General features: G+C 40.1%; 1 protein-coding gene across 6 annotated transcripts in view; it reads right to left on the bottom strand.

The window, feature by feature from the left end:
* LRRIQ1 (leucine rich repeats and IQ motif containing 1) overlaps positions 1 to 21,297 on the bottom strand; it is a 99,395-nt gene extending 78,098 nt beyond the window's left edge. The window contains exons 1-12 of one of the 6 annotated variants that reach the window (XM_083573292.1): positions 21,199 to 21,296; positions 19,927 to 20,075; positions 18,404 to 18,515; positions 17,723 to 17,817; positions 15,708 to 15,834; positions 15,128 to 15,357; positions 14,046 to 14,120; positions 12,780 to 13,406; positions 11,928 to 12,647; positions 11,179 to 11,331; positions 9,947 to 10,097; positions 848 to 1,041 (exon numbers count right to left, since the gene is read on the bottom strand). In XM_083573292.1, coding sequence (XP_083429418.1) covers positions 848 to 1,041; positions 9,947 to 10,097; positions 11,179 to 11,331; positions 11,928 to 12,647; positions 12,780 to 13,406; positions 14,046 to 14,120; positions 15,128 to 15,357; positions 15,708 to 15,834; positions 17,723 to 17,817; positions 18,404 to 18,515; positions 19,927 to 20,067 — 2,625 coding nt within the window. In that variant the 5' untranslated portion in view covers positions 20,068 to 20,075; positions 21,199 to 21,296. The other 5 variants (XR_014538887.1, XM_083573289.1, XM_083573293.1 and 2 more) reach the window with 5 other exon arrangements.
* Between the last annotated feature and the right edge of the window lie 2,817 nt (positions 21,298 to 24,114).

Raw genomic sequence — 24,114 nt, 5'->3', positions numbered from 1 at the left:
GGGGGATATGATTCTGTGTACCATACATGTGCATACAGGTGTGTGTGTGCATGGATCTGTCCAACACTCCTTTCCCAACACATTATTTCAGAAATAAGATGAAATTTGAAGTCTTATAAAACAGGTAAAGGGGTGACGCTATGTGATTCCCTCTCAGGATGATCAAACAAAACCTTATGCATTGATAAGAATGGGGCACTCCAAGTGTCATCTTAGAAGAGGCAATGCACCTTCTCTATTGAAGATGAAGGAATATATTATGTAAAATAATGTATGCTGAGGCACATAAATACATCTTTAGAAACCCAAAAGTGTGCTTTTTATTCAGAACTACTGGTTTTTCTCATCTGCAAATATAATCAACTGATAGTGTTGGATGCTTCAGACCTTCCACCAAGTGGATAGAGCAATCCATGGGTGGAGGAGATCAGCTACCAGAGATGTCTTGGGAACAGTGCACAGGATATTTAGAGGTGACTGCTATAACAGAGAAAGCTCACTGTTGCATTGCTACCAAGTAACAATCCAGCAGATTCTCCTCAGAAGAACATGTAGTCATCTGGTTGGCCACTGTAAGAATATGACTGTGTCTTTGGTCTGATCCCTGAATGGGTCTTCTTAAGGTTTTTTTTTAAACTATACCAAGCTTAAAACTGGCACAGCTATTTTTCTTCTCATTTAAAGCAACGGAAAGAGAAAAATGAAAAAGCAAAAAAGAGAAAATCGGGGTGCCTGGCATGAGCCTAGAAAACAACAATTCCTCTACCACAGACTTTCCCCCATGCCTAGAATTGCTCTGTAAGACTTCTTTAATTGGATAACAGCCAAGGTGTTGTAGTTTTTTTACCTCATTGAAGTTATTCCCTTGTAACTTCAGAATTTGAAGAAGGCCACAATTTTCAATGCCATCAATATGAGTAAGATGATTAAAGGAACAATCTATATACACTAGAGTAGGAGTATAAGATAGTCCTTTGGTGCTGATCAATTGATTGTGATCAATAACAAGTCGCTGAAGATTTTTCAATGACTCCAATCCACCTAAAAAGTAAAGTTACAATATTTCAAAGCACTGAAATAAAAAGTTACATTGGTTTTGACTTAAGGAATCAGAAGTACAACAGGCTTATATTATATACATAAAAAACAAGTATGTTGCCTCTGTTTCCATCATCATACTAAATAGTTACTAAGCATGAGAAGGCATTGACATAGCTAGTCCATAATATGATTGTTTATTGAAATCTTACTTATTTTTGAAATCAGTAACAAGTCATAATAGCTTCCCATCAGCACATTTTGTATTTTATTCTCCATTTGTTAAAACCATGTAGCATTCATAAACCATTCATAAACACCCCATATTCTCTGTTTAAAGGGAAGTGAATTTATTTCTTTACTGAATATTTATGTTGTATTTCCATTCAACAAATTCTCAAGGAAGCTTGCATGGTCAAGAATACAGAACACTTAAATTACATCTAAAATACATAAAATTAAAAGACACGTTAACAATAAACTATATAAGACAGCATACAATCACATGACAAAAAAATGAAAATAAAATCAGGACTGATAAAATGGCCTTTGCCTAGTGCTGGAGTGACATTAAGAAAGGTGCTAAGCCGAATATTGATATGCAGTTGTAATTATTTTAATTGGGACCCATGGAAGGGATGGGGGGGGGGAAGTCAGGAGATTCAGAGTAATCTCAGTATTTGGATTCAGAATTGATGTTCATTGTGTGTTTATATTTTTAAAAATCAAATAAAAAAGTATTTTTTTTTTTTTTTTAAAAAGAAAGGTGCTAAGTCAGGTTGCAAAAGAATTGTCCAGGTCAGGACACTCCCAAAGAAAAGGCACTTTCTCTAGTAACTACCTGCAGCATCCCCTTCATGGATCACTGCCTTGCCGTGGCGAAGGGGCTTGAAGAACTCAGAGAAGCTATGAACTACGCCGAGCAGGGCACACAAGATGAACAGGTCATAGTGGAGAGTTTTGACCAAACGTGATCCACCTGGAGGAGGAACCGGCAAGCCACTCCAGTATCCTTGCCAAGAAAACTCCATGGACAAAGACAACAGGCATATAAAAGTTATGACGCTGGAAGATGAGCCCCTCAGGTCGGAAGGCGTCCAACATGCTACTGGGGAAGAGCGGAGGGCAAGTACAAGTAGATCCAGAGCTGATGAAGCGGCTGGGCCAAAGCCGAAAGGACGCTCAGTTGCGGATATGCCTGGAAGCGAAAGGAAAGTCCAATGCTGTAAAGAAAAATATTGCATAGGAACCTGGAATGTAAGAACCATGAACCTAGGTAAGTTGGAGGTGGTCAAAAATGAGATGGCAAGAATAAATATTGACATCCTGGGCATCAGTGAACTAAAATGGACGGGAATGGGCGAATTCAGTTCGGATGACCATCACATCTACTACTGTGGGCAAGAAACCCATAAAAGAAATGGAGTGGCCCTCATAGTCAACAAAAGAGTGGCGAAAGCTGTACTGGGATGCAATCTCAAAAATGATAGAATGATCTCGATACGAATCCAAGGCAGACCTTTTAACATCACAGTAATCCAAGTTTATGCACCAACCACTGGTGCTGAAGAAACTGAAATAGACCAATTTTATGAAGACTTACAAGACCTTATAGAAGTGACACCAAAGAAGGATGTTCTTCTCATTATAGGGGATTGGAATGCTAAAGTAGGGAATCAAGAGATAAAAGGAACAACTGGCAAGTTTGGCCTTGGAGATCAAAACGAAGCAGGGCAAAGGCTAATAGAGTTCTGTCAAGAGAACAAGCTGGTCATCACAAACACGCTTTTCCAACAACACAAGAGACGTCTCTACACATGGACATCACCAGATGGGCAGTATCGAAATCAGATTGATTATATTCTCTGCAGCCAAAGATGGAGAAGCTCTATACAGTCAGCAAAAACAAGACCTGGAGCTGACTGTGGCTCAGATCATCAGCTTCTTATAGCAAAATTCAAGCTTAAACTGAAGAAAGTAGGAAAAACCACTGGGCCGGTAAGATACAATCTAAGTCAAATCCCTTATGAATACACAGTGGAAGTGAGGAACAGGTTTAAGGATTTAGATTTGCTGGACAGAGTGCCTGAAGAACTATGGATGGAGGCTCGTAACATTGTACAGGAGGCAGCAACGAAAACCATCCCAATGAAAAGGAAATGCAAGAAAGCAAAGTGGCTGTCCAACGAGGCCTTACAAATAGCGGAGGAGAGAAGGCAAGCAAAATGCGAGGGAGATAGTGAAAGATACAGGAAATTGAATGCAGATTTCCAAAGAATAGCAAGGAGAGACAAGAAGGCCTTCTTAAACGAGCAGTGCAAACAAATAGAGGAAAACAACAGAATGGGAAGAACCAGAGATCTGTTCAAGAAAATTGGAGATATGAAAGGAACTTTTCGTACAAAGATTACCATAATAAAGGACAAAAGTGGTAAGGACCTAACAGAAGCAGAAGACATCAAGAAGAGGTGGCAAGAATACACAGAGGAATTATACCAGAAAGATATGGATGTCTCGTACACCCCAGGTAGTGTGGTTGCTGACCTTGAGCCAGACATCCTGGAAAGTGAAGTCAAATGGGCCTTAGAAAGCACTGCAAATAACAAGGCCAGTGGAAGTGATGGTATTCCAGCTGAACTATTTAAAATTTTAAAAGATGATGCTGTTAAGGTGCTACACTCAATATGCCAGCAAATTTGGAAAACTCAGCAGTGGCCAGAAGATTGGAGAAGATCAGTCTACATCCCAATCCCAAAGAAGGGCAGTGCCAAAGAATGCTCCAACTACCGCACAATTGCACTCATTTCACACGCTAGCAAGGTTATGCTTAAAATTCTACAAGGAAGGCTCAAACAGTATGTGGATCGAGAACTCCCAGAAGTGCAAGCTGGATTTAGAAGAGGCAGAGGAACCAGAGACCAAATTGCAAACATGCGCTGGATTATGGAGAAAGCTAGAGAGTTCCAGAAAGACATCTACTTCTGCTTCATTGACTATGCAAAAGCCTTTGACTGTGTCGACCACAGCAAACTATGGCAAGTTCTTAAAGAAATGGGAGTGCCTGATCACCTCATCTGTCTCCTGAGAAATCTCTATGTGGGACAAGAAGCTACAGTTAGAACTGGATATGGAACAACTGATTGGTTCAAAATTGGGAAAGGCGTACGACAAGGCTGTATTTTGTCTCCCTGCTTATTTAATTTATACGCAGAATACATCATGCGAAAGGCTGGGCTGGATGAATCCCAAGCTGGAATTAAGATTGCCGGAAGAAATATCAACAACCTCAGATATGCAGATGACACAACCTTGATGGCAGAAAGTGAGGAGGAATTAAAGAACCTTTTAATGAGGGTGAAAGAGGAGAGTGCAAAATATGGTCTGAAGCTCAACATCAAAAAAACGAAGATCATGGCCACTGGTCCCATCACCTCCTGGCAAATAGAAGGGGAAGAAATGGAGGCAGTGAGAGATTTTACTTTCTTGGGCTCCATGATCACTGCAGATGGTGACAGCAGCCACGAAATTAAGAGACGCCTGCTTCTTGGGAGAAGGGCAATGACAGGCCTAGACAGCATCTTGAGAAGTAGAGACGTCACCTTGCCAACAAAGGTCCGTATAGTTAAAGCCATGGTTTTCCCAGTAGTGATGTATGGAAGTGAGAGCTGGACCATAAAGAAGGCTGATCGCCGAAGAATTGATGCTTTTGAATTATGGTGCTGGAGAAGACTCTTGAGAGTCCCATGGACTGCAAGAAGATCAAATGCATCCATTCTTAATGAAATCAGCCCTGAGTGCTCACTGGAAGGACAGATTGTGAAGCTGAGGCTCCAGTACTTTGGCCACCTCATGAGAAGAGAAGACTCCCTGGAGAAGACACTGATGCTGGGAAAGATGGAGGGCACAAGGAGAAGGGGGCGACAGAGGATGAGATGGTTGGATAGTGTTTTCGAGGTTACCAGCATGAGTTTGACTAAACTGCGGGAGGTAGTGGAGGACAGAGGTGCCTGGCGTGCTCTGGTCCATGGGGTCACGAAGAGTCGGACACGACTAAACGACTAAACAACAACAACAACCTGCAGCATCTCACCTGGTGGGTCCAATTAGAGAATGACATTCAGTTAAGTTAGCTGTGTGCATGTTGTTTGTGCACCCTTACATCATAGAAATATGACGTGAAAACATAATAAGATACTGCTGGATCCATTTGAATGCCCCTCTAGCTCAGGGTTCTGCTTTCACAGTTGCCCACTGGATGCTTACAGGAAGCCCATAAGCAAGACCTCAGTGCACATAGCTATTGTTGTTAGCAATCCTTTCATAAAATCATCTCATCTTTTAAAGGCATTCAAGTTGGTGGCCATCACTACATCTTGTGGGAGTGAATTTCAACTTTAATTAGACAAAAAGCAGAGTGGGAAAAGCACAGAACAGTGAATAACAGATACTGTTAAGATATCTGTAGGTGGAGGCAGGGAAGATATTTATTTTCTGATGATTCTTTTGTGCCAGAAACATTGGTTGCCATACATCCAGATTTTCCCGGACGTTTCAGCAATTTCCACCTGGGCACCATTTCCAACGACCGAATCCTGTCTATGTCTGGGAAATTCTGGATGTATGGCAAACCTAGCTATAACGTACAAAGTGGTGTGTGATGTTGAGTGATGCTTTCCCAGTTTTTTTGTTTTGAAATGAAAACAACTTTTTGTGACATGGCATATGTGCTCACTGCTTGCTTTCTGTCTGCAAAACACTGATGGAGACAGAGAAAGAAACTAAAGTCAGTACGCTAACCTTTCTATTTGAAGTCCGACTGTTTTATGGACTGAAAAATCCATAACGCATGCCTGCAATATGCACTAATACAAATGTTGCCACATATGGTTCCATATAACACTTTGATTATCCATTATTCAAAATAATTTTTTTGTTAGAATTAGGGACATGATCTAACGAAGAAATTTGCATGTGTAGCAGAGAACTATGTGTGCCGTGGAGACATCTTGCTTTTACTATAGCTGTTCCTACTGCCAAGTCACAAGATGTTCTTAAACTTGAACTACAAATAGGCGCATCAGCTCTGGGAATTGCAAGGCTGAAAAGTTTACTGAAAGCTTATTTGGACTGAGGTCCAAGTTTCAAACCAGGAACTATGCCTTGAATTTCAGTTTAAAATACCGACAAATATTTCTGCTGACATGAAAAAATAGATCCAATATTAATATATCAATCAGCAGCACATATCCTACTATCTATAACCAAAATGCCTCTGCACTGAGTACCAATCCTGCACTTACTCACTTGAAAGTAAATTGCATTGAATTCAACCGATACCCATTAGACTGTACTGTTAAAATGTCACAAGTTCTGCATTACATGAACTAAGTTTTTTCAGATTTTTTTTAAGACTAAGAATCAGACTACTGGTTTAAATATGATTTCCACTAGGATGGATTTGTGTACCATTCCACAATTACTAAAAATAATTTCAAATATACTTCTAAATTTAAACGCAACATTGCAAGTCAGCGGTTTGGAATCTGCTGTTAAATAATCTGGAAAGCTAACCTGCACCACCTAGTGGATTTATGGAATATAAAAGAGTTATTTAGACTTGTCACTTTGGATTCATTTTTTTCCTTAGGAAAGTCCAGTTATCATCCCCCTCCTGCTGGCATAAAGCAGCGGACCAATAATAACAGTATATCTAATAACAGGTTGAACTCTTGCTTGGTGCATTATCTGTAAATTTTTAAAATAAATCTTGGGATTACCCAAATCGCATTGTAAGGGGTTAAACTAAATGTTTCATCAGGAGTGGCTGTTGTGGATGTGCTCTGCTACCATCCTAATATTGGGGTTGCTGCTGTTTATTGGAATGGTGTCAGGTGATGCAGGGGGGAAATACTGGATTGGTTCTGCCTGTGTGCCAGTGCAGTCCTGGATTCACCTGCTACACCACTGTCCTGGTAATACTGGATTGGTTCTGCCTGTGTGCCAGTGCAGTCCTGGACTCACCTGCTACACCACTGTCCTGGTAAGTGGTAGCAATGCTTCCCCGCCCACTCCCGTGTTCCATTAGTAATCACATCACAGTGTTTTATTAAAAACAAAAACAGGAATTTCTTTTCCTGGGGCTAATGATTGGTGTATGCATGTCAGAAGTAACAGTAGGGAGGGAAGGGTTAAACATTTCCTTCCCATAGGCTCCTTGCCTCCTATCAATTTAAAAAAGAGAATGTACACACTATCAGACAAGTTTTCCAATTATACATTTTGTGTCATGTGTAGTTTGGCCCGGTCTTTTTGGGGGGCATGGGGAGGTGCCTGGTTGGCAGGTACTGAAGCAGGTGTGGAATTACTAACACTTCAAAAAAATAAAATAGCATACATTTCTGTTTCTGATCCCCTGTAGAGTTGGAATGGACCACGAGGATCATCTACCCCATGCAATGCAGGAATCCTTTGGTCAACATGTGGATTGAACCAATGACACTGAGATTATCTTTGTGCTATCTTTGATTTGTTAAGTTGTTATTAAATCTATTAAATCCCCCAGCTTCTTTAATCGCTTAGTCTCTATTGGTATAATAATATGTGATGCTTTGTTTTAAGGGTTCTGCGTAACTCGGAAGGTAACAAAACTTTCTATTTACTAACTAAAGCTGGTTCCAAAAGGAATACATTTCTGATTTCAAAATTATCAATAACCTATACTTTCTTTCTTTTTAATTTATTTTTATTAGTTTTCAAATTATTATAAAACCATGAAGACGGAGGAAGAGTAACAAAAATTCAGAAAATATCCAGTTTAAGGCATATTTAAGGCATAAATCCAGAACTAGTTTAAATTATTCTGATAATGAGCAGTCAGTATTCAATAACCCCTTATTTTATCAACTGAGTTTAAACTATGTACTCTCTCTGCATTTAGTTTTACATGATGTGGAAAACAAAAGAGACACTAAGGACTAAAATGTTATATACAGACAGTGCAATTCACTGCATGCTTTCTCAAAAGGAAGTCCTACTATACTCAAGGGACTGACTACCAGGTAAGTGACAGCAATTTAAGCTTCATTTTAGAGAAACAGCCACAGAATCATTTGAACAGAATGTAATAAGGACTGGGGTGGGGTTGTTGCACTGCAACTTCCAAATCTACCTAGGGAAACTCTACAGGACTCAGAGATGGAAAAGGAGGGGGAAATCTTTAAAAACACAAGTCTATCTTTGTGTAATTCCATAAGGTGTTTTTTTTAAAAAAAAACTATCAATATGTGATTGTGTAACATGAAATGCAGCTTACAAACCAGACCTCCCCCAAGCAGTTGATGAGGACAGAAAAGCAGGCTCCAAGTGGTTTTCTTGAACATCTACTTTCTCATTCAAACTCATCTCATTTACGGGTAAGCACAGTGCTTTCATTGTATATACAGACAGGACAGGAGGCTTTTGCCTCATTGGCCCTGTAGTCTTCATATCCAAGACTCATCAATTCATATTATGTCACTCTCACATTAATCTTTCTGATATTCTACCTCAGGAAATCCATCTGAAACAAGTAATCCTTTACAGTACTACTGGCACCGAAGACAGATTGAACACAGATTCCAGCATTTCTGCTACCAATCAGTCCACCTTGTTGGTTTACCTTGGATTACTGATCTTTGAGATTTAATGAACACCAACAGTCACTATTCCAAGCAGAAGCTTGTGCCTAAGAAATCTGTCACTTTAATATAGAAAATTTAGCAATCTAAAACATAACCAACTGGATTGGGTGCATTGACATTATAAATGTTCACATTTAAATTAACATTTATATACAAGATTTATATACTAGAAGTAAAATAGCTTCTTAACCTTTCACTTTCAATGTCGTAACCTTTTTTGGGGATGCAGAAACTTTAGTATGACATCATATAAAGAGGCTTTACTGGAAAGAAGCATTCATTCAGCTACCTTGACACTATTTTGCATAACAGGAGGCTAATAGCAACAGTTTTGGAAATATAAAATAAATTATAATGTCATTCTTTGGTTCATACTCCCCTTTGTTTATTATGTGTAGACATCTTATTTGCTCATGGGGATTTTGTTGGCTACTTTTATTTTTTAGCACAGTAAGATAGCCAAGGCAGCTTTTGCTTTTATTCAGCCGAGTCCATGTTTCATTGCTGATTCATCAGTTGAATCCTCAGGTTTTGAAAACCAGTTTCCTAATATGTTACTTCATTAAATGAACCACAAATCAGATATGTACCTTATTTTACTAACCATACTCATGTACACTACAGTACACTACAGTTTCTTTGTCTAGCATGATCAACAAAAGGAACCCTGGTTGAAACTATGAAAACAAGAGCAAAATTTTCTCCAATGCTCCACTTGAAATCTATGAGACAACCAAGCAGATTGCAGCATAGATGCGCTGAGAGGGAAGGAGGAGAGCAGACATGGGGATCAACAGTGCGCCAAACGGAAGACAGGTCTTCCTTCAACTATGTCCGCAAATTTCTGTGAGCTTTCTTGTTTACTTTACCTTGAAACAAGTTAATCAGCAAGACTGGCCATTTATATAAAATCTGCTCCCCAACACAGACACTGAGTGCACCAGGGAATATGCAGATGGACACATATTTACTTTCCCTGGTAAATGAAAGTTGTTTACTTGTACTGAAGTGTAACTAGGAACCACAAGACTGCCCACCTATGACCTGACTCTCAGTGCTGAGACAACCACCATATTTTTAAAAAGAGCAGACCACAGAGGCTACTAACCCAAACCAATTAACAGAGGCGTTTATTGTTAATCACATAAAAATAACTTATTAAGAACATTTATTTACCTACTAATGGTTGCAGTTCTACTATTTATCAATGGAAATATTCAGTCCCTTACCAATTCGAGTGATTTTATTGTAGGAAAGTTCAAGATTCCAAAGATTAGTGCAGCCATATAAACCATGAAGGGATGAAATGTCATTTTTGTTCAGAATTAGAATGCAGAGATTTTCAAGATTCTCACAATTAATCCCTTTAATATTGTTTTCCTGTAAACAAACCAAACAAATATTAAGTTTTCTTACATTTTTTTGAATGAACTAAAAATAATTAACAGTACAATCCTATTCATGTCTACTCAGAATGCTCAATAAATTGAATGAGATTTGTTGCCAGGTAAGTGTTTAGGATTGCAGCTATTGCCTCCGATCCTGATTAAAACTGATACAAAAATCAGTTCAAGCCAGGCTGAATTGGGAGGGAGGTTGGTTTCCGTAGGTTCCCCTGGGTGAGAGGCAAAGGAGTGTACTTATGAGATTAGTACTATATACTGTCTACCACATGGGCTACACTTACTTGTGAGCTTTAGTTTATCATCTGTGCCCCTAAACTTTGTGCTGTACACAGGGTTATTGGGTGAAGGTGTTAAGATGTGTCTGGGTGAGCCTTTGGCAGGCAGTTACAGTAAAACTGCTTCAATTCCATTCATTGTAGGCAAGAGAATATTTGAGTGGAGGAACTGATTACCACCTGGGATGGAGATCTAGATGTTTGGCCCTTTTCAGCTCCTCCAGCAGTTTTTGATGGGGGCTAGCCACTTAGTCCTCTATTTGCCAGGTCAGTCTGTAACTAAATTATGTTCATCCCTGATTTGACCTAGAAGGGGATGACCTGACATGTATTACTGCGACTCACATGCATAAACTGGGTGGGCATGGGGTAATTCAGCTGTGCACACCTGGGTTCTTGGTACAGCACCAGACCAGTCTAGATGGTCAAAGGTGTTGGTGTTGGCATTGTCCATAGAAATATAATCTTTTACCAGAAAACCTATTGATTTGGGGATGGGCTTAGAGGCACTGCATCTGTGTTAGACTGGACAGACAGATCTGGGATGCTGTCAGTGTATTCACCCCCCTGCTGATAAGCAGCCTCCCTGGCCAGGCTGGTTACTAGCAAGGTGAAAGATATCCGTATGAAGGTTGCTATTTGAAAATATTATGCTGGACTAGCTAGACCTTTGATTTGATCCACTAGGGCTCTTATGTTCTTATTGTATGTGGAGTGAATGTGTAACAGCACCTTTTGAAATAATTTCCACTTCAACATAGACTAAAAAATACATAGTACCTCTGCATCTATGTATTTTAGATCTTTGCAGTTGCTGAGTCCTTCCAAAGAAAGCAATCCACAACGTCTGAGACTCAAAAATTGTAGCTTTGAACAGTGTGACAACGTGGAGAGGCTGCAGCCCGGCAAATCTTGAAAGGTAACTGTGGTCACCTATACACATTCAATAAGAAAAAGTTTATACTCTTGCAGCATTTAAAATATATTTGCAATGCATTATATAAACTGTGATTTCAAACCATCCAAAATATTGTTTCTAGCTCAAAACAAAAAAGTTTGGAAAAATCCAAAATCATATCAGAGGGTGGAGGTAGAAAACAATTCATGAGATCCAACACACCACAATGGAAAGATATACTTCTTTGTGCCAACAATTCAACAATTGTTCTATGCTACTGTAACTCTCGTCTTGCTCATCCACTACTCTGCAGGCTGTGTAAGAGGTGTAAAGTCTCTTGGAAGGTTGTGATCAGGTTGCCTAACTGCACAATACTGCCATAGTCCCCACCCAACCCTTTGCATCAACAGAACTAGAGCACACAGTGAACAAGGAATGTGGGAAAGAGTTTCTATAAAAGTCAGTAAATTATTCAAGCATTTTTGGCAAATTTTATGATTCCACTTCTTACTTCCTCTGAGGGGAATGTTATGTCAGCGCTAAGGACCTACGAATAGCTCACGATACATAAGCACTAAAAGGATTCACAAGACACTTGTATGACAGTTTTGAACTTGCAACTTTTACTCACCTGTTGCAGAGAATTCCAAGGGCCAGCCTGCATTATCATGGCAGCACTCAGAGGAGGCATCAGACCAGAGGAGCATTTCCGTGGCCTGCTTCTTTCAACTATTTCCTTCCCCTGGTGTTCCCTATAAATTCTAGACCAGGATTTACATCCTTTCATCCACGCTAACCTCTTCTTTTCAATAGAATCTGAAAGCACGAGCGGTTGCTCAAAAGAATTGACTGAATTCTCACACCTGGCCCAACGACTAGTGACTTCCTCATGAATTTCTTTTAAAGCAAGCTCTATTTTAATATTTTCAGATGCATAAGACCCATCTATCTGTCCAGTGCCTCCAGAATCTAGCTGAACATCCATGCTGATGCAACTGCTGTGCCTGCTGTCTTCCTGATTAACTATTGTAATAGTTTCACTATTGAGAGCATTTGTATTACCATTTTCCTGAAATTCCACAGTTGTCAAAAAACGGTCTCTGTCATCATTTACTACATGCATCATTTCGTGTATTTCATCTTGTTTCTTTTTCTCATACCCTTTCCCCTGTGTTTCAACTTTCTGTTGCTTTTCCTCAATTAGTTTCATTCTTCCATATTTAGCTTCCTCCTGTTCTTTTACCTTTTTGATCTCTTCCTCCTTATCTGCTATTTCTAAAGTCTTCTCTGTATTTGGGGGGCCCATTCCCCTTTTTATTTTGGCAGTTTCTTCTTCCTTTCGCTCTTCTACCTGCTCTTCCTCCTGTTCTTTTACCTTTTTGATTTCTTCCTCCTTATTTGCTATTTCTAAAGCTTTCTCTGTATTTGGGGGGCCCATTCCCCTTTTTATTTTGGAAGTTTCTTCTTCCTTTCGTTCTTCTACCTGTTCTTTTGCTTTTAATTTCTTTGATATTTTTTTAACATTGTCAATATTGTCCAGTTTCATTTGCCTTTCTGATTTTTCAGTTTCATCATCTTCTTTGACTTCTTTAATTATTTTTCTGTTTTTAGCCAGCAGTTTTTCTTTATCCATATTTTCAGACTCCATTTTCTTTTCTATCACAAATTCTAAGTGGCCTTTTTCTGTCCTTTTCAGTTCTTCCAATACTAGTTGTTCTCGCTGAAGTCTCAACATTTCTTTCTTCTTTTCATATTCTTCATGCCTCTTCATCTTTTCCTCAAGTTCTTGCCTCTCTTTTTCTTCCCATCTCTTTCTTTCTTTCTCCTCTTGTTCCTTCTTCTCTAGGGCCCTCTTCATCAATCTTTCCTGCTTTTCTTTCCTTTCCCTTTGCATCGCTTCTTGCAATTCTCTTTGCTTTTCTAGTTCTTTTTTCCTTTCTTTCAAGACAGGGGAATATTTTTTGTACACCAAGAAGGCTCTAAAGGTAGCTTGGATTTTTACAGCAGCCATATTCTGCAGTTCTGACAAGTGTTGTCTTTCCATAGCTTGTTGTTCTTCAAACGCCTTTTTTTCTTCTTCTATTTGTATCTGTAAGTTATTAATCAATTCCTAAGCCAAAACAAAAAAGTAAGCATTTTTAAGAAATACCAAAATTATGACATACAAATCATATAATATAAATAGGTTGCATATTAAATAGGCATATTAAAACAGGAAGGTCAGAGGGAGGCGATGTCAATCTATTTGTAACATATATATTGAACTGTGTTCCATTTATTGTTCAGTGTATTGCTATTGTATTGGCTCTGTTATAATAATAATATGAAATGAACTATTCGTAATTGTCCCAGCAGGTGTAGAAAAAGCATGTTGCTATCCTGAAAGAATAAATTTGGGGTGGTATTCAATGCTAGTATCATAGGTGCCAACTCCCTGGGGCCCTAGGTGCCCAAGCACCAACAAAATTCCCAATGAGGGAGCCAGGCACCCTCAAATTTCAATGCCAGGGCCATTCAAGCTGCATGGCACCCATGGCACCCATGGCCCCAGGCACCCATGATTACGGGGCCAAGAATCAAAGTAGACTTATTAAAGTTAATAGACATGACTATCTTAGATGCATTAATTTCAGTAAGTCTACCCTATGATGGTTTGGGCATGACATGTGGGCTGAGAATTATTTTCCTATACATAAACTACAATGCTACAATCTTATAAAAATTGTCAACATTCTTGTATGTAAATTACCTCATGCTGTCTCATTTGTTCTTTCCAAGACTTCTCCTCTTTCATCAGCTCCTTTTCCATCACTGCCTGTTGTTGCTGTACATAATATAGATCATCAATGTTAGCACTTCAATTAATGTTAGATATAAGAATGTCTGACAGAGAAGGTGCATGTAAAAAAGTAACAGAAAAGGCTGGAAAATTATAAAAACCAAATGACAAAAGCTGAAACATTTACTAAACTCTGTTACTCTAGAAAATCATACTGGTTGTTGGTATTCTTATAATAAACAATAAAGCAATGTTTCTGAACACACTCTTAGATAATATGTGTGGCACCAAAGAGAAATAAGGTCTTTGTACCCTAAAGGAGCTGATTGCTACAATATAATTCTTTTCCTGTAACATTTGAAGTATAATATATATATCAATGTCAGTGAAAAGCATGTCGGAACTTATCAATGACTAGCATATTATGAAGAATCAGTTCTTTTATTGAAGCTGTATCTACAGGGATGCGGGTAGCACTGTGGGTTAAACCACTGAGCCTAGGACTTGCCGATCAGAAGGTTGGCGGTTCGAATCCCCGCGACGGGGTGAGCTCCCATTGCTCGGTCCCTGCTCCTGCCAACCTAGCAGTTCGAAAGCACCTTAAAGTGCAAGTAGATAAACAGGTACCGCTCCGGCGGGAAGGTAAACAGCATTTCCATGCACTGCTCTGGTTCACCAGAAGCAGCTTAGTCATGCTGGCCACATGACCCCGAAGCTGTACGCCGGCTCCCTTGGCCAATAAAGCGAGATGAGCGCCGCAACCCCAGAATCGGTCACGACTGGACCTAATGCTCAGGGGTCCCTTCACCTTTACCTTTAGGTTAGCTACACAGGGCACATATATGTTTAAATTATTATGCCATATTTGCATGATTTAATGTATTAAATTTAATGTATTTCATTAATGTATGTTTTATATTTTATTTTTTCTGATGTTTATTGTTTTTTAATGCATTCAAATTCATTTCAGTCTAAAAACAAGATATACTAAATAAATAAAAGATACGACCCACAGGTTTTAAATATGCCCATTATCTACATTAAAATATTACCGCATGGAACATTTCTAACTTCATTCTTTCAGCCTCCAGTTCCTCCTGCCGTAGTTGCCTCCTTTTTTCCTCCTCTTCATTTTGCGTTTCTTCCATGCACTTCTTAATTTTCAATTGTTTTATTCTTTCATTTTCAAGTTCATTTTGCTTTTGTTCCCAGAGCTCATATTCTCGCTTGCATCTTTCTTCAACTTCTTGGAAAGTAAAGCTAAGGTCTGTGCCACCATCATCTAGAAGAATGCAGGCATGAGAACTTGGAATCACTGATACTATTGGCCCCCCATAAAACTGTGTTGCCAGCTCCTGGTGGTTTTAACAATTTGCACTATACCATAAAAACAAGGTGTATGATTTTTTTTCTGCCTGTGATAATCTATTTTAACATTCTGCACTAGAGGAGGTTGCTTCATCTTCAACATCACCAACAATATAGCTCACATTATGCAGATGTAGAACATACCATGTACGGAAAATAACTGGCTAAACAATCTCTGGCTAAACAATATTGATCTGAGAGACCTGGGCTAAGTCATGAAGATGAGTGATTCTCTGTGAGTCACTATCTTACAAGATTGTTTACCTGTCAAAGAACATCTATCAGAAATTTCACTGGAAGCAATGTCTCCATTATCATTGGCCTCTATTGTATTATCAGAAGTCACATTGATCTGTTGTTCTTCATCTTCATCTTCTATTTCAGACAATACCTAAACAGCAACAAATATTTTTATGAGAGTGTAGTTGAGCTTGGAACTATCGAACTATACACAGAAGCAGTTATGTTTTCTGCTAGTCATCGTTCAAAATTGCAAGAGATATAGTAGGAGAAATATAGGTAATGAGCAGATGTTATTTGTTATGGATGAAAAGTTTCGGAGCACTTGTATTGGCCACAATCCAACTTGGTATGTGCAGAGTCTTGTTGTAAGAGCAGCAGTCTTACTATTCAGTTGTTTAATGGGGAGGAGAACTGAATTAAATTCCTTTACTTTCCCTCCTAAGCTGCTAATCAGAAATATCACTGATTTTCGAATGGGGGTTTGTGTTTACTACCACAGCTAGATTGGTGAAAGAAAATGTGAATGCAATACAGCACTAGCTTGCATTTAAGACTTCTTATTGAATTAGGGATGTCTGCATCGAAGTCTACTTCAACATGTATATTGCCACAAGCAAAATATGAGACAAGTCTCCTAGCCAACAATAGGTTTGTATTTGTGTTACAGTTTGTATTTTAACAGAGATATATTCAAAATATATTTTTGAAGCAAGTTTAGAGCAACCACCAAGCTTATCAAATTATTTCTGTTACGACAATCAGTGTAAGCTTATCTCTACATGTGTCACATTTTCTGCTATATTGTTATTGCTCTCTACTGCCAAAATCTAATCAGATCCTGAATTTTTTTCTACATATGAAATTTTATTTTTGTCATAACTAGCCAGTTTCTAAAAAGAATGTCACTAGGAACAGTTTTTCTGGAAACATATATTTGAACTACGCATTAGCGCAAGGAGAAAAAAGAAATAATATACACAAACACACACACACACACGGTGGATTAAAAAAAATCTATTTAAAAATATTTCCTTATATTTGAACTGGATTTTTTTTTTTAAAAAAGAGAATGGTAAATACTAACGTTTTCTCAAATCAGGTGTGGGGAACTTTTGGCCCTCAGATGTTGCTGGCCTACAAGTCTCCTGACCCTTGGCCATGCTTGCTGGGACTGGTGGGAGCTGTAGTTCAGCAACACCTAGACGGCCAAAGGTTCCCCATACCTATCTTAGATAATAACCAGATTATTATTAAATAACATGTATATAAGTATGTTAGCCAAAGTTGAACAGGAAATTCATGCAGGTGAGTGAGAGGGCTGGCATCCATTTTCTGTACCCAGTACAGAAGCCAGTTTGGTGGGTTGAGGAAAGAAGCCACCAGGTCTAAACCCAACAGAGAAATCCAGTTTTCTCACCCTTCTCTGCCAACCCAACCCGAGCAGATCTTCTCATGGCTGGATTGTTGTTTCATAAAGCTTAGATTCCTGGTGGTAATTCCCCCGCACAAGGGTGGTAGCCCAGCCCTTAGAGGCTGTTAGGACCTACAAGGTACCTGAATGCTCGTGAGAATTGACCAGTGGAAAATGCTGATGATCTTTTCAAAGTCCTGTCTCACTACAGAATGGCAAGCTAAGACAGGAGGTTGACACAATTGCTTCTGAGCATCCCCTCCAGCACTGTGCAGTCCAAGTAGATCCTTGATATTCTGAGGAGATAGAGGCTATGCAGAAAGCCTGATGAAGATTAGTTAGCGCACATAACTGTGCCTACCCTGAGGCTGTGCAAATGACTAAGGCATATTTTGCAGCCTGCATTGCACCCCCTAGCAGCTGGCCAGTGGAGATATTTCACATGGTCCAGAAGTTGCTGACTCACACTCTGAAGGAACATCTTGTCCACATCATCTGGTCGCATAAACTGAAGCCAAGCCCACAACACACCACTGATCCCACAATATATCACAGACTGTAGGAATGTTTGGCAAGTGGAATGAGCAGTGGCAGTAGCCCTAGTAAATATATATAGAGAGAATACCCTTTTCTTTAATTCTTCTGGATCTTCATTATATTCAGAAGCCAACTCAGCCAAGCATTCTGAAGCATTATTAGGAACTACCTTGTATATATCACCTGCAAATAAAGAAATTATAATTTAGACACTGCAGAAGAAGTTACTGTTTAAAGCTTCAACTAACTCATTTCAGTGAGACATCCTACTAGCACATATATAAATAAGATAGTACTTCTTTTCAGATGGGCAGGATTTTTTTTTTAGGTTGGATCATTACACATCTGACACTAAAAATAAGTTCCATACAAGTTCAGGCTTGCTTATTCTACCTTTAAAAGACTCATTAAAATTCCAATGAAAGGAATAGGTAAGTGTTTTATACAAATCATACTTAGGATATCTTAATAATCAAAGCATAATTTGCGGCAGGCCCAATGTTAAACAAGGGTTTCTATCAATCTCCTAAATTTGCACTCCCAGGTATTTTCCTGCTAATATTTACAAAAAATCTCCATAACAGTGATAAACAGCCACTGCTACCCAAAATGAGTATTAACATTTGTCTATTTAAATATTTTGAATACTGCTAACTTACTTTTCAGTTACAAATAATTCTAAAAATGTTTGAGTGCTGTAGTTTCTCTTGTAAAACATAAGCATCTTACTTGTACACCAGTAGCAGAACAAACTGACTAACTCACTTACTTGATATTTCATCGTTTTCCAAATCTTGCAAAATTAGCTTTTCTGCATTGTGGCTGCTCCTCTTCACAAAATTCAAATAATGGATAACTGATTCTGGTAGCTCATCTGAAATCTAATATACATTTTAAATTAAATTCTACGTTATTTTCATATTAGGCTTGTTTGCAGCTAAGGTATAACCCTAGGTGGAACTATGTAAGGTAGAAGTATTGGAATACAAGTGCTGCAGTCTCAAATCCTATTTATTTATTACATATTACCTTTCTGCTAATTCACTTAAAAGCAATTATTTGTACATGGTTTAAGTAAGTTTATAAAAAAATTAGATGAATTCATAGGGCAGCAGTGGAAAACCTTTAGCCCTCTGATAATAATAATAATAATAATAATAATAATAATAATAATAATAATTTATTTATATCCTGCCCTCCCCAGCCGAAGCTGGGCTCAGGGCGGCTAACAACAATCAAAATAATCCAACATTCTAAAAACATTCATTATAAAATTAATTAAAATCAAATTAAAATCAAATTGATGGCAACCATTAAGCAAAATTCTGTGCAGATTGCCAGAGGAGGGGGTCAGGCTGCGCCCTGACCAAAGGCCTGGTGGAACAGCTCTGTCTTGCAGGCCCTGCGGAAAGATGTCAGGTCCCGCAGGGACCTAGTCTCTTGTGACAGAGCGTTCCACCAGATTGGAGCCGCGGCCGAGAAAGCCCTGGCTCTAGTTGAGGCCGGCCTAACCTCTCTGTGGCCTGGGATCTTCAGGATGTTTTTATTTGCAGACCATAAATTTCTCTGTGGGACATACCACCATGGAGTCCCTCTGAGAATTAGATGCTAGTTACAATCAGGGGGACTACATTTATGTTATAATATGTTACTGCAGAACTTATATGCAAGTTTCTTTAGGGTCTAGGATACTAAGAAACAAACCATCCACATGGTACTCTCCATGGCATATATTATTGTAATGGTTATAGGGGTTGCTCGTGCGTAAGTTGCCGCCACTCCTGGCTAGGTTGCCTGGTTAAACCTTTTCTGGCTGGACAGCCCTTCACTTTGTGGCTGTTTCAGTCGCTAGCAGAATCCCTCAGTGGGCGTTTCTTGAACTTATTCCAGCAAAGAAGTTATTTGACGCCAAGTCTACGCCTACTTTCCCTGCGCGGAAGTCTTCTGCGCAGGGTGGGTGTGGGTAGCGGAGGACCCGTGCTCTCCCCGCTGGTCTCCGGCAAGGAGTCCTGGAGCCCCCTCGCCGATTCCCCCATCTGCCCCCCTTTATCCCTGGTGTTACGCTGATTTCCTTCCCCAGCCGATGAGCTGTCTCTCTCCCTGCTGGGCCCTTCTCCAGCATCGCTTGGGAGCCTTGCCTCCACCTCTGGCTCCGATGTCAGTTCCCTGACAATTATCAACCAAACTAGTAAATATATCAATCTGCCAGAACTCTGTATACTGTATATGCCAAGTATATGTCAAGTATGCAGAAAGATCACTGTATGCCACCAAGTCCTGTGGAATACTTACTGGTTCGCTGTCACTTGAAGCTTCTGCTGATAAATCAGGATCAAGATCAGGATCATCTATTTCAGAGGATGAAAAACTGATTTTGCTTAATTCAAGTTCTATTTCTTCTTCAATTTGTCGATCATCACAATCATCCTCCATTCCTTTTACTGTAACATGGAAAAGGCAAAAAGAAAAGAAATGCATGTGCTGCCGAACTGTTAGTTCTACGGTTAACATTATGTTGTTGTTTAAGACCATTCTAAAATAATATGGCATGCTATCCATCTCAAGTAAAGGTGGAGGTATAACTAGTGATCTTGACAGTATGAGGAAAGGGCCAGGTACGCAGTTGCTGAGGTTTAAGTTATGGAGACATTACATTGCCTACCTTCGTCTAGTTGTTGTCACTGTCATTAACTGTGCTGCCTCCTGACTGGTTCATCTCCTTGTCCCATGCATAAAGACCATTGTGGCTTGATAACAATTGTAGCTAATGTCTTTCTGTTGGCCAACCACTTTTCAAAAGCAACACCTTGCAAGAGCAATAGAAATGGGGATACAATGTGCCTGCTTTTATTTATTTATATACACTCAAGAATTGCTCTCTCTCTCTATATATATATAGTAACAGGGAGACGGTTTAAAAACAAAACAAAACCACAACCCACTTGTGGGTTAACTGCCCTTAATCTTTTACCAGGGACGATTTACACTTAATGGCAATTATTAGTTGTTTATCTACATGGCCCTAATGAAGTAATGTGGCATTTTGCAGAGAAATGAAAGAGAAATGACAAGTTACTCCCTTAAAAAATCAGAACGTTATACCCACCGTCAAATAATAAATCTACCCAATACACACAACTCTCAGGATATATCCAAGTTTGAGGCACACTCGCTGCGCACTAATGCAACGGAGTGACACCTGGCACGTCACGTCTTGGCTCCAAAGAGAAGCAACTTAAGTAGTTAAAAAGAAAGAAATAGACGGCAGCCAGAGAGCCTCAAGCTTACAAGCGACACGTGCCCGCCAAGCCCAGAGCACTTGGACTACACGTCCCAGAGTGCATTGAGGTAAGCAAAAAATTAAGCCTTGAGCGGGCAGCGCCCCGTTGCACGCTGGGAGTTGTAGTTCTAGGAATCGCCCTCGCTCAACGGACGCCCCGCTCTATCCTAACGATCGAAACGGGTTCCTCCCTGGCTGTCTTGTAAGGAGAGGGGATCCGTCCCTGCTCTCGGCGTCGAAGACCGCTTCATCGCTCCCGCTTCCCCCCGCCGCTGAGCACTGACCTGCTTCAGAACCCGAGAGCTTAGAGCGGCTAACTTCAATGTTACAGGAAGTGTAGCCATGACAACCGCGAACAGCGCGCAGGAGGACGTCCTAGCTACGGAAGCCGAGAAAGTTCGAAATTAATTGACTTGGAATCGGAGCCCCGGGAGGAAACAAGGGGTTTTTGAACGCCCTGGGAGGAGGGCGCGGGGATGCAGAAGAGCCAGCTGCACTTAGGATGCGTGGAAAGGCAAGACGCTGGCCTGTAGCTAGGGAGAAGGACATCTTTCTTCATCGCTTTGGCTTGTTTTTCTTCGGGACACAGCTCCTGGAAAAAATAAAAATGCTAGGCAGCCTCGTTGGTCCTTTAGGAACCTCCTCCCTCCAAACATGCAACAGTGGTGCAATACAAGGCTATGAAACCTATTTATTTGTTTTAACAAATGTGTAAAAGATTTGCAGCCCGAAGCTTATAGAAGCAGTACAAAAAAGTAACAATGAAGCAAAGTACGAAAAGTGTACTTTGCAGTCCTGAAAAAGCAATCAATTTCTACAGATTCTAACAACAAAACAAAAAACTTTCCCACAAAGTCTGAAAACAAAACCCTTTCAAGGGGCGTACAATGAATATTTTACAAGTGACTCAGTCACACCTCAGGGAAAGTCCCAAACCAAAACAGAAAAGCTGGAAGTGAGCAGAGGATGGCGACCAAGATGCTCAAGGGCAGCGGTCAGCAAACTTTTTCAGCAGGGGGTTGTCCATTGTCCCTCAGACCTTGGGGGGGGAGCTGGACTATATTTTGAGGGGAAAATATGAACAAATTCCTATGCCCCACAAATAATCCAGAGATGCGTTTTAAATAAAAGCTCACATTCTATTCATGTAAAAACACCAGGCAGGCCCCACAAATAACCCAGAGATGCATTTTAAATAAAAGGACACATTCTACTCATGTAAAAACATGCTGGTTCCCAGACCGTCTGCGGGCCGAATTTAGAAGACGATTGGGCCAGATCCGGCCCCCGGGCCTTATTTTGCCTCAAGGGTCTGGGAACCAAGCCATATGAGGAACAGTTGAGGGTATTAGGTATGTTTAGCCTAGATAAGGGGAGATGGAGAGGGGCTACGATGGCCATCTTTAAATATCTAACACGGAAAGTTGAGCAAGCTTGTTTTCTTCTGCTCCGGAGAGTAGGACCCCAACCTATGGCTTCAAATAACAATAAAGGGGATTCCAACTAAATATCAGAAGAATGTAGCTGTGATTCCTGCATTGGATTCCTGCACGGCCCTTTGGCTCTCCCAACTCTACAATTCTATGGTTCTACATTTTAGTAGGCATGTAAACATCAAGATGCTAAGCACTTCTCTAATTTTAGCTAAAAGCTCTGTTTCTAGACATGGGACACCTCTGGGAGCATGGAGTACTCTCAGCCACATGAGAGTACCTCTGTGAGTTAGGAAGGGAGCCAAATCAGGAAGGGTGTTAAATCATGAAGAATCCAAGTCTCCTCACTTCAGAAATTCTCCTTATACAGGTGAAACTCGGAAAATTAGAGTATCGTGGGAAAGTTCATTTATTTCAGTAATTCAAGTCAAGTTCAAGTTTATTATTAGATTTGTGAGGTCCATGCCTTTACACAAAATACCATAAAACATTATTAAAAGATGAACAATAAAATTATAAAAATAAGCTAAAATTCATGCAATGCTGTCCCAGCAAGGAAACTACCCCAAAAAACCTCGCCATTCAGGAAAGAAGATACAGCAACAGGTTAGGAGAGCAATGGGAGGAACCTCACCATTTCCTCCAGGAACCATACCCTAGTTTTCATAGCCTTCACCACAAAGACCGCTACCACGTGAGAAATCCGTGGATCAGCGTCCACCAGTAAAAACTTTACTTGGTCCTCAGAGTTAGCTATTGATTTGGGAATAGTTTGTAACATCGCATCCCTGAAGGCCGAATAGATGGGACAATACAACATGTAATGTGTGAGATCCTCTTTGGTTCTCATATGACAAGGACATATACGCTGCTCTACTGGGATTTTTGCATATCTGCCTGACAAATAGGCCGTAGGAATGGTTTGAAAACGGGCCATGGTGAAAGCTCTCCGAAGGGTGGGATTGGTGATATTCGCCAAATAATTGGCGCAGGCTTTGACTGTTTTCAGTCGGGGAAACCAGTGGGAGGACCCTGGGTTCTGTATTTTTGTGATATCTAACAGAGCGTCTCTCTCCAGGATCCATTCCTGAACAGTAATTCAACTTAAAAGGTGAAACTAATATATGAGATAGACACAGACTGTGGAAACTTTTGCATCTCATTTGAAAACCAAGGACCCAGAGTCTGGAGGAAGAATGGGGAGGCACACAATGCCAGATACTTGAAATCCAGTGTGAAGTTTCCACAGTCTGTGTTGATTTGGGGAGCTATGTCATCAGCTGGTGTTGGTCCACTGTGCTTCATTAAGTCCAGGGTCAACGCAGCCATCTACCAGGAGATTTTGGAGCACTTCATGCTTCCTTCCGCAGACGAGCTTTATGGGGATGCTGACTTCATTTTCCAGCAGGACTTTGGCACTTGCCCACACTGCCAAAAGTACCAAAACCTGGTTCAATGCCCATGGGATTACTGTGCTTGATTGGCCAGCAAACTCGCCTGACCTGAACCCCATAGAGAATCTATGGGGCATTGCCAAGAGAAAGATGAGAGACATGAGACCGAGCAATTCAGAAGAGCTGAAGGCTGCTATTGCAGCTTCCTGGTCTTTCATAACACCTCAGCAGTGCCACAGGCTGATAGCATCCATGCCACGCCGCATTGAGGCAGTAATTGTTGCAAAAGGGGCCCAAACCAAGTACTGAGTACAATTTGGGGTTTTCATCAGCTGTATGCCATGATCATCACAATTATAACAAATAAAGGCTT

Source organism: Podarcis filfolensis (genome assembly GCF_964270895.1).
Source record: "Podarcis filfolensis genome assembly, chromosome: 10".
Classification (NCBI taxonomy): domain Eukaryota; kingdom Metazoa; phylum Chordata; class Lepidosauria; order Squamata; family Lacertidae; genus Podarcis; species Podarcis filfolensis.
This window is presented reverse-complemented; position numbering and strand designations above follow the sequence as displayed.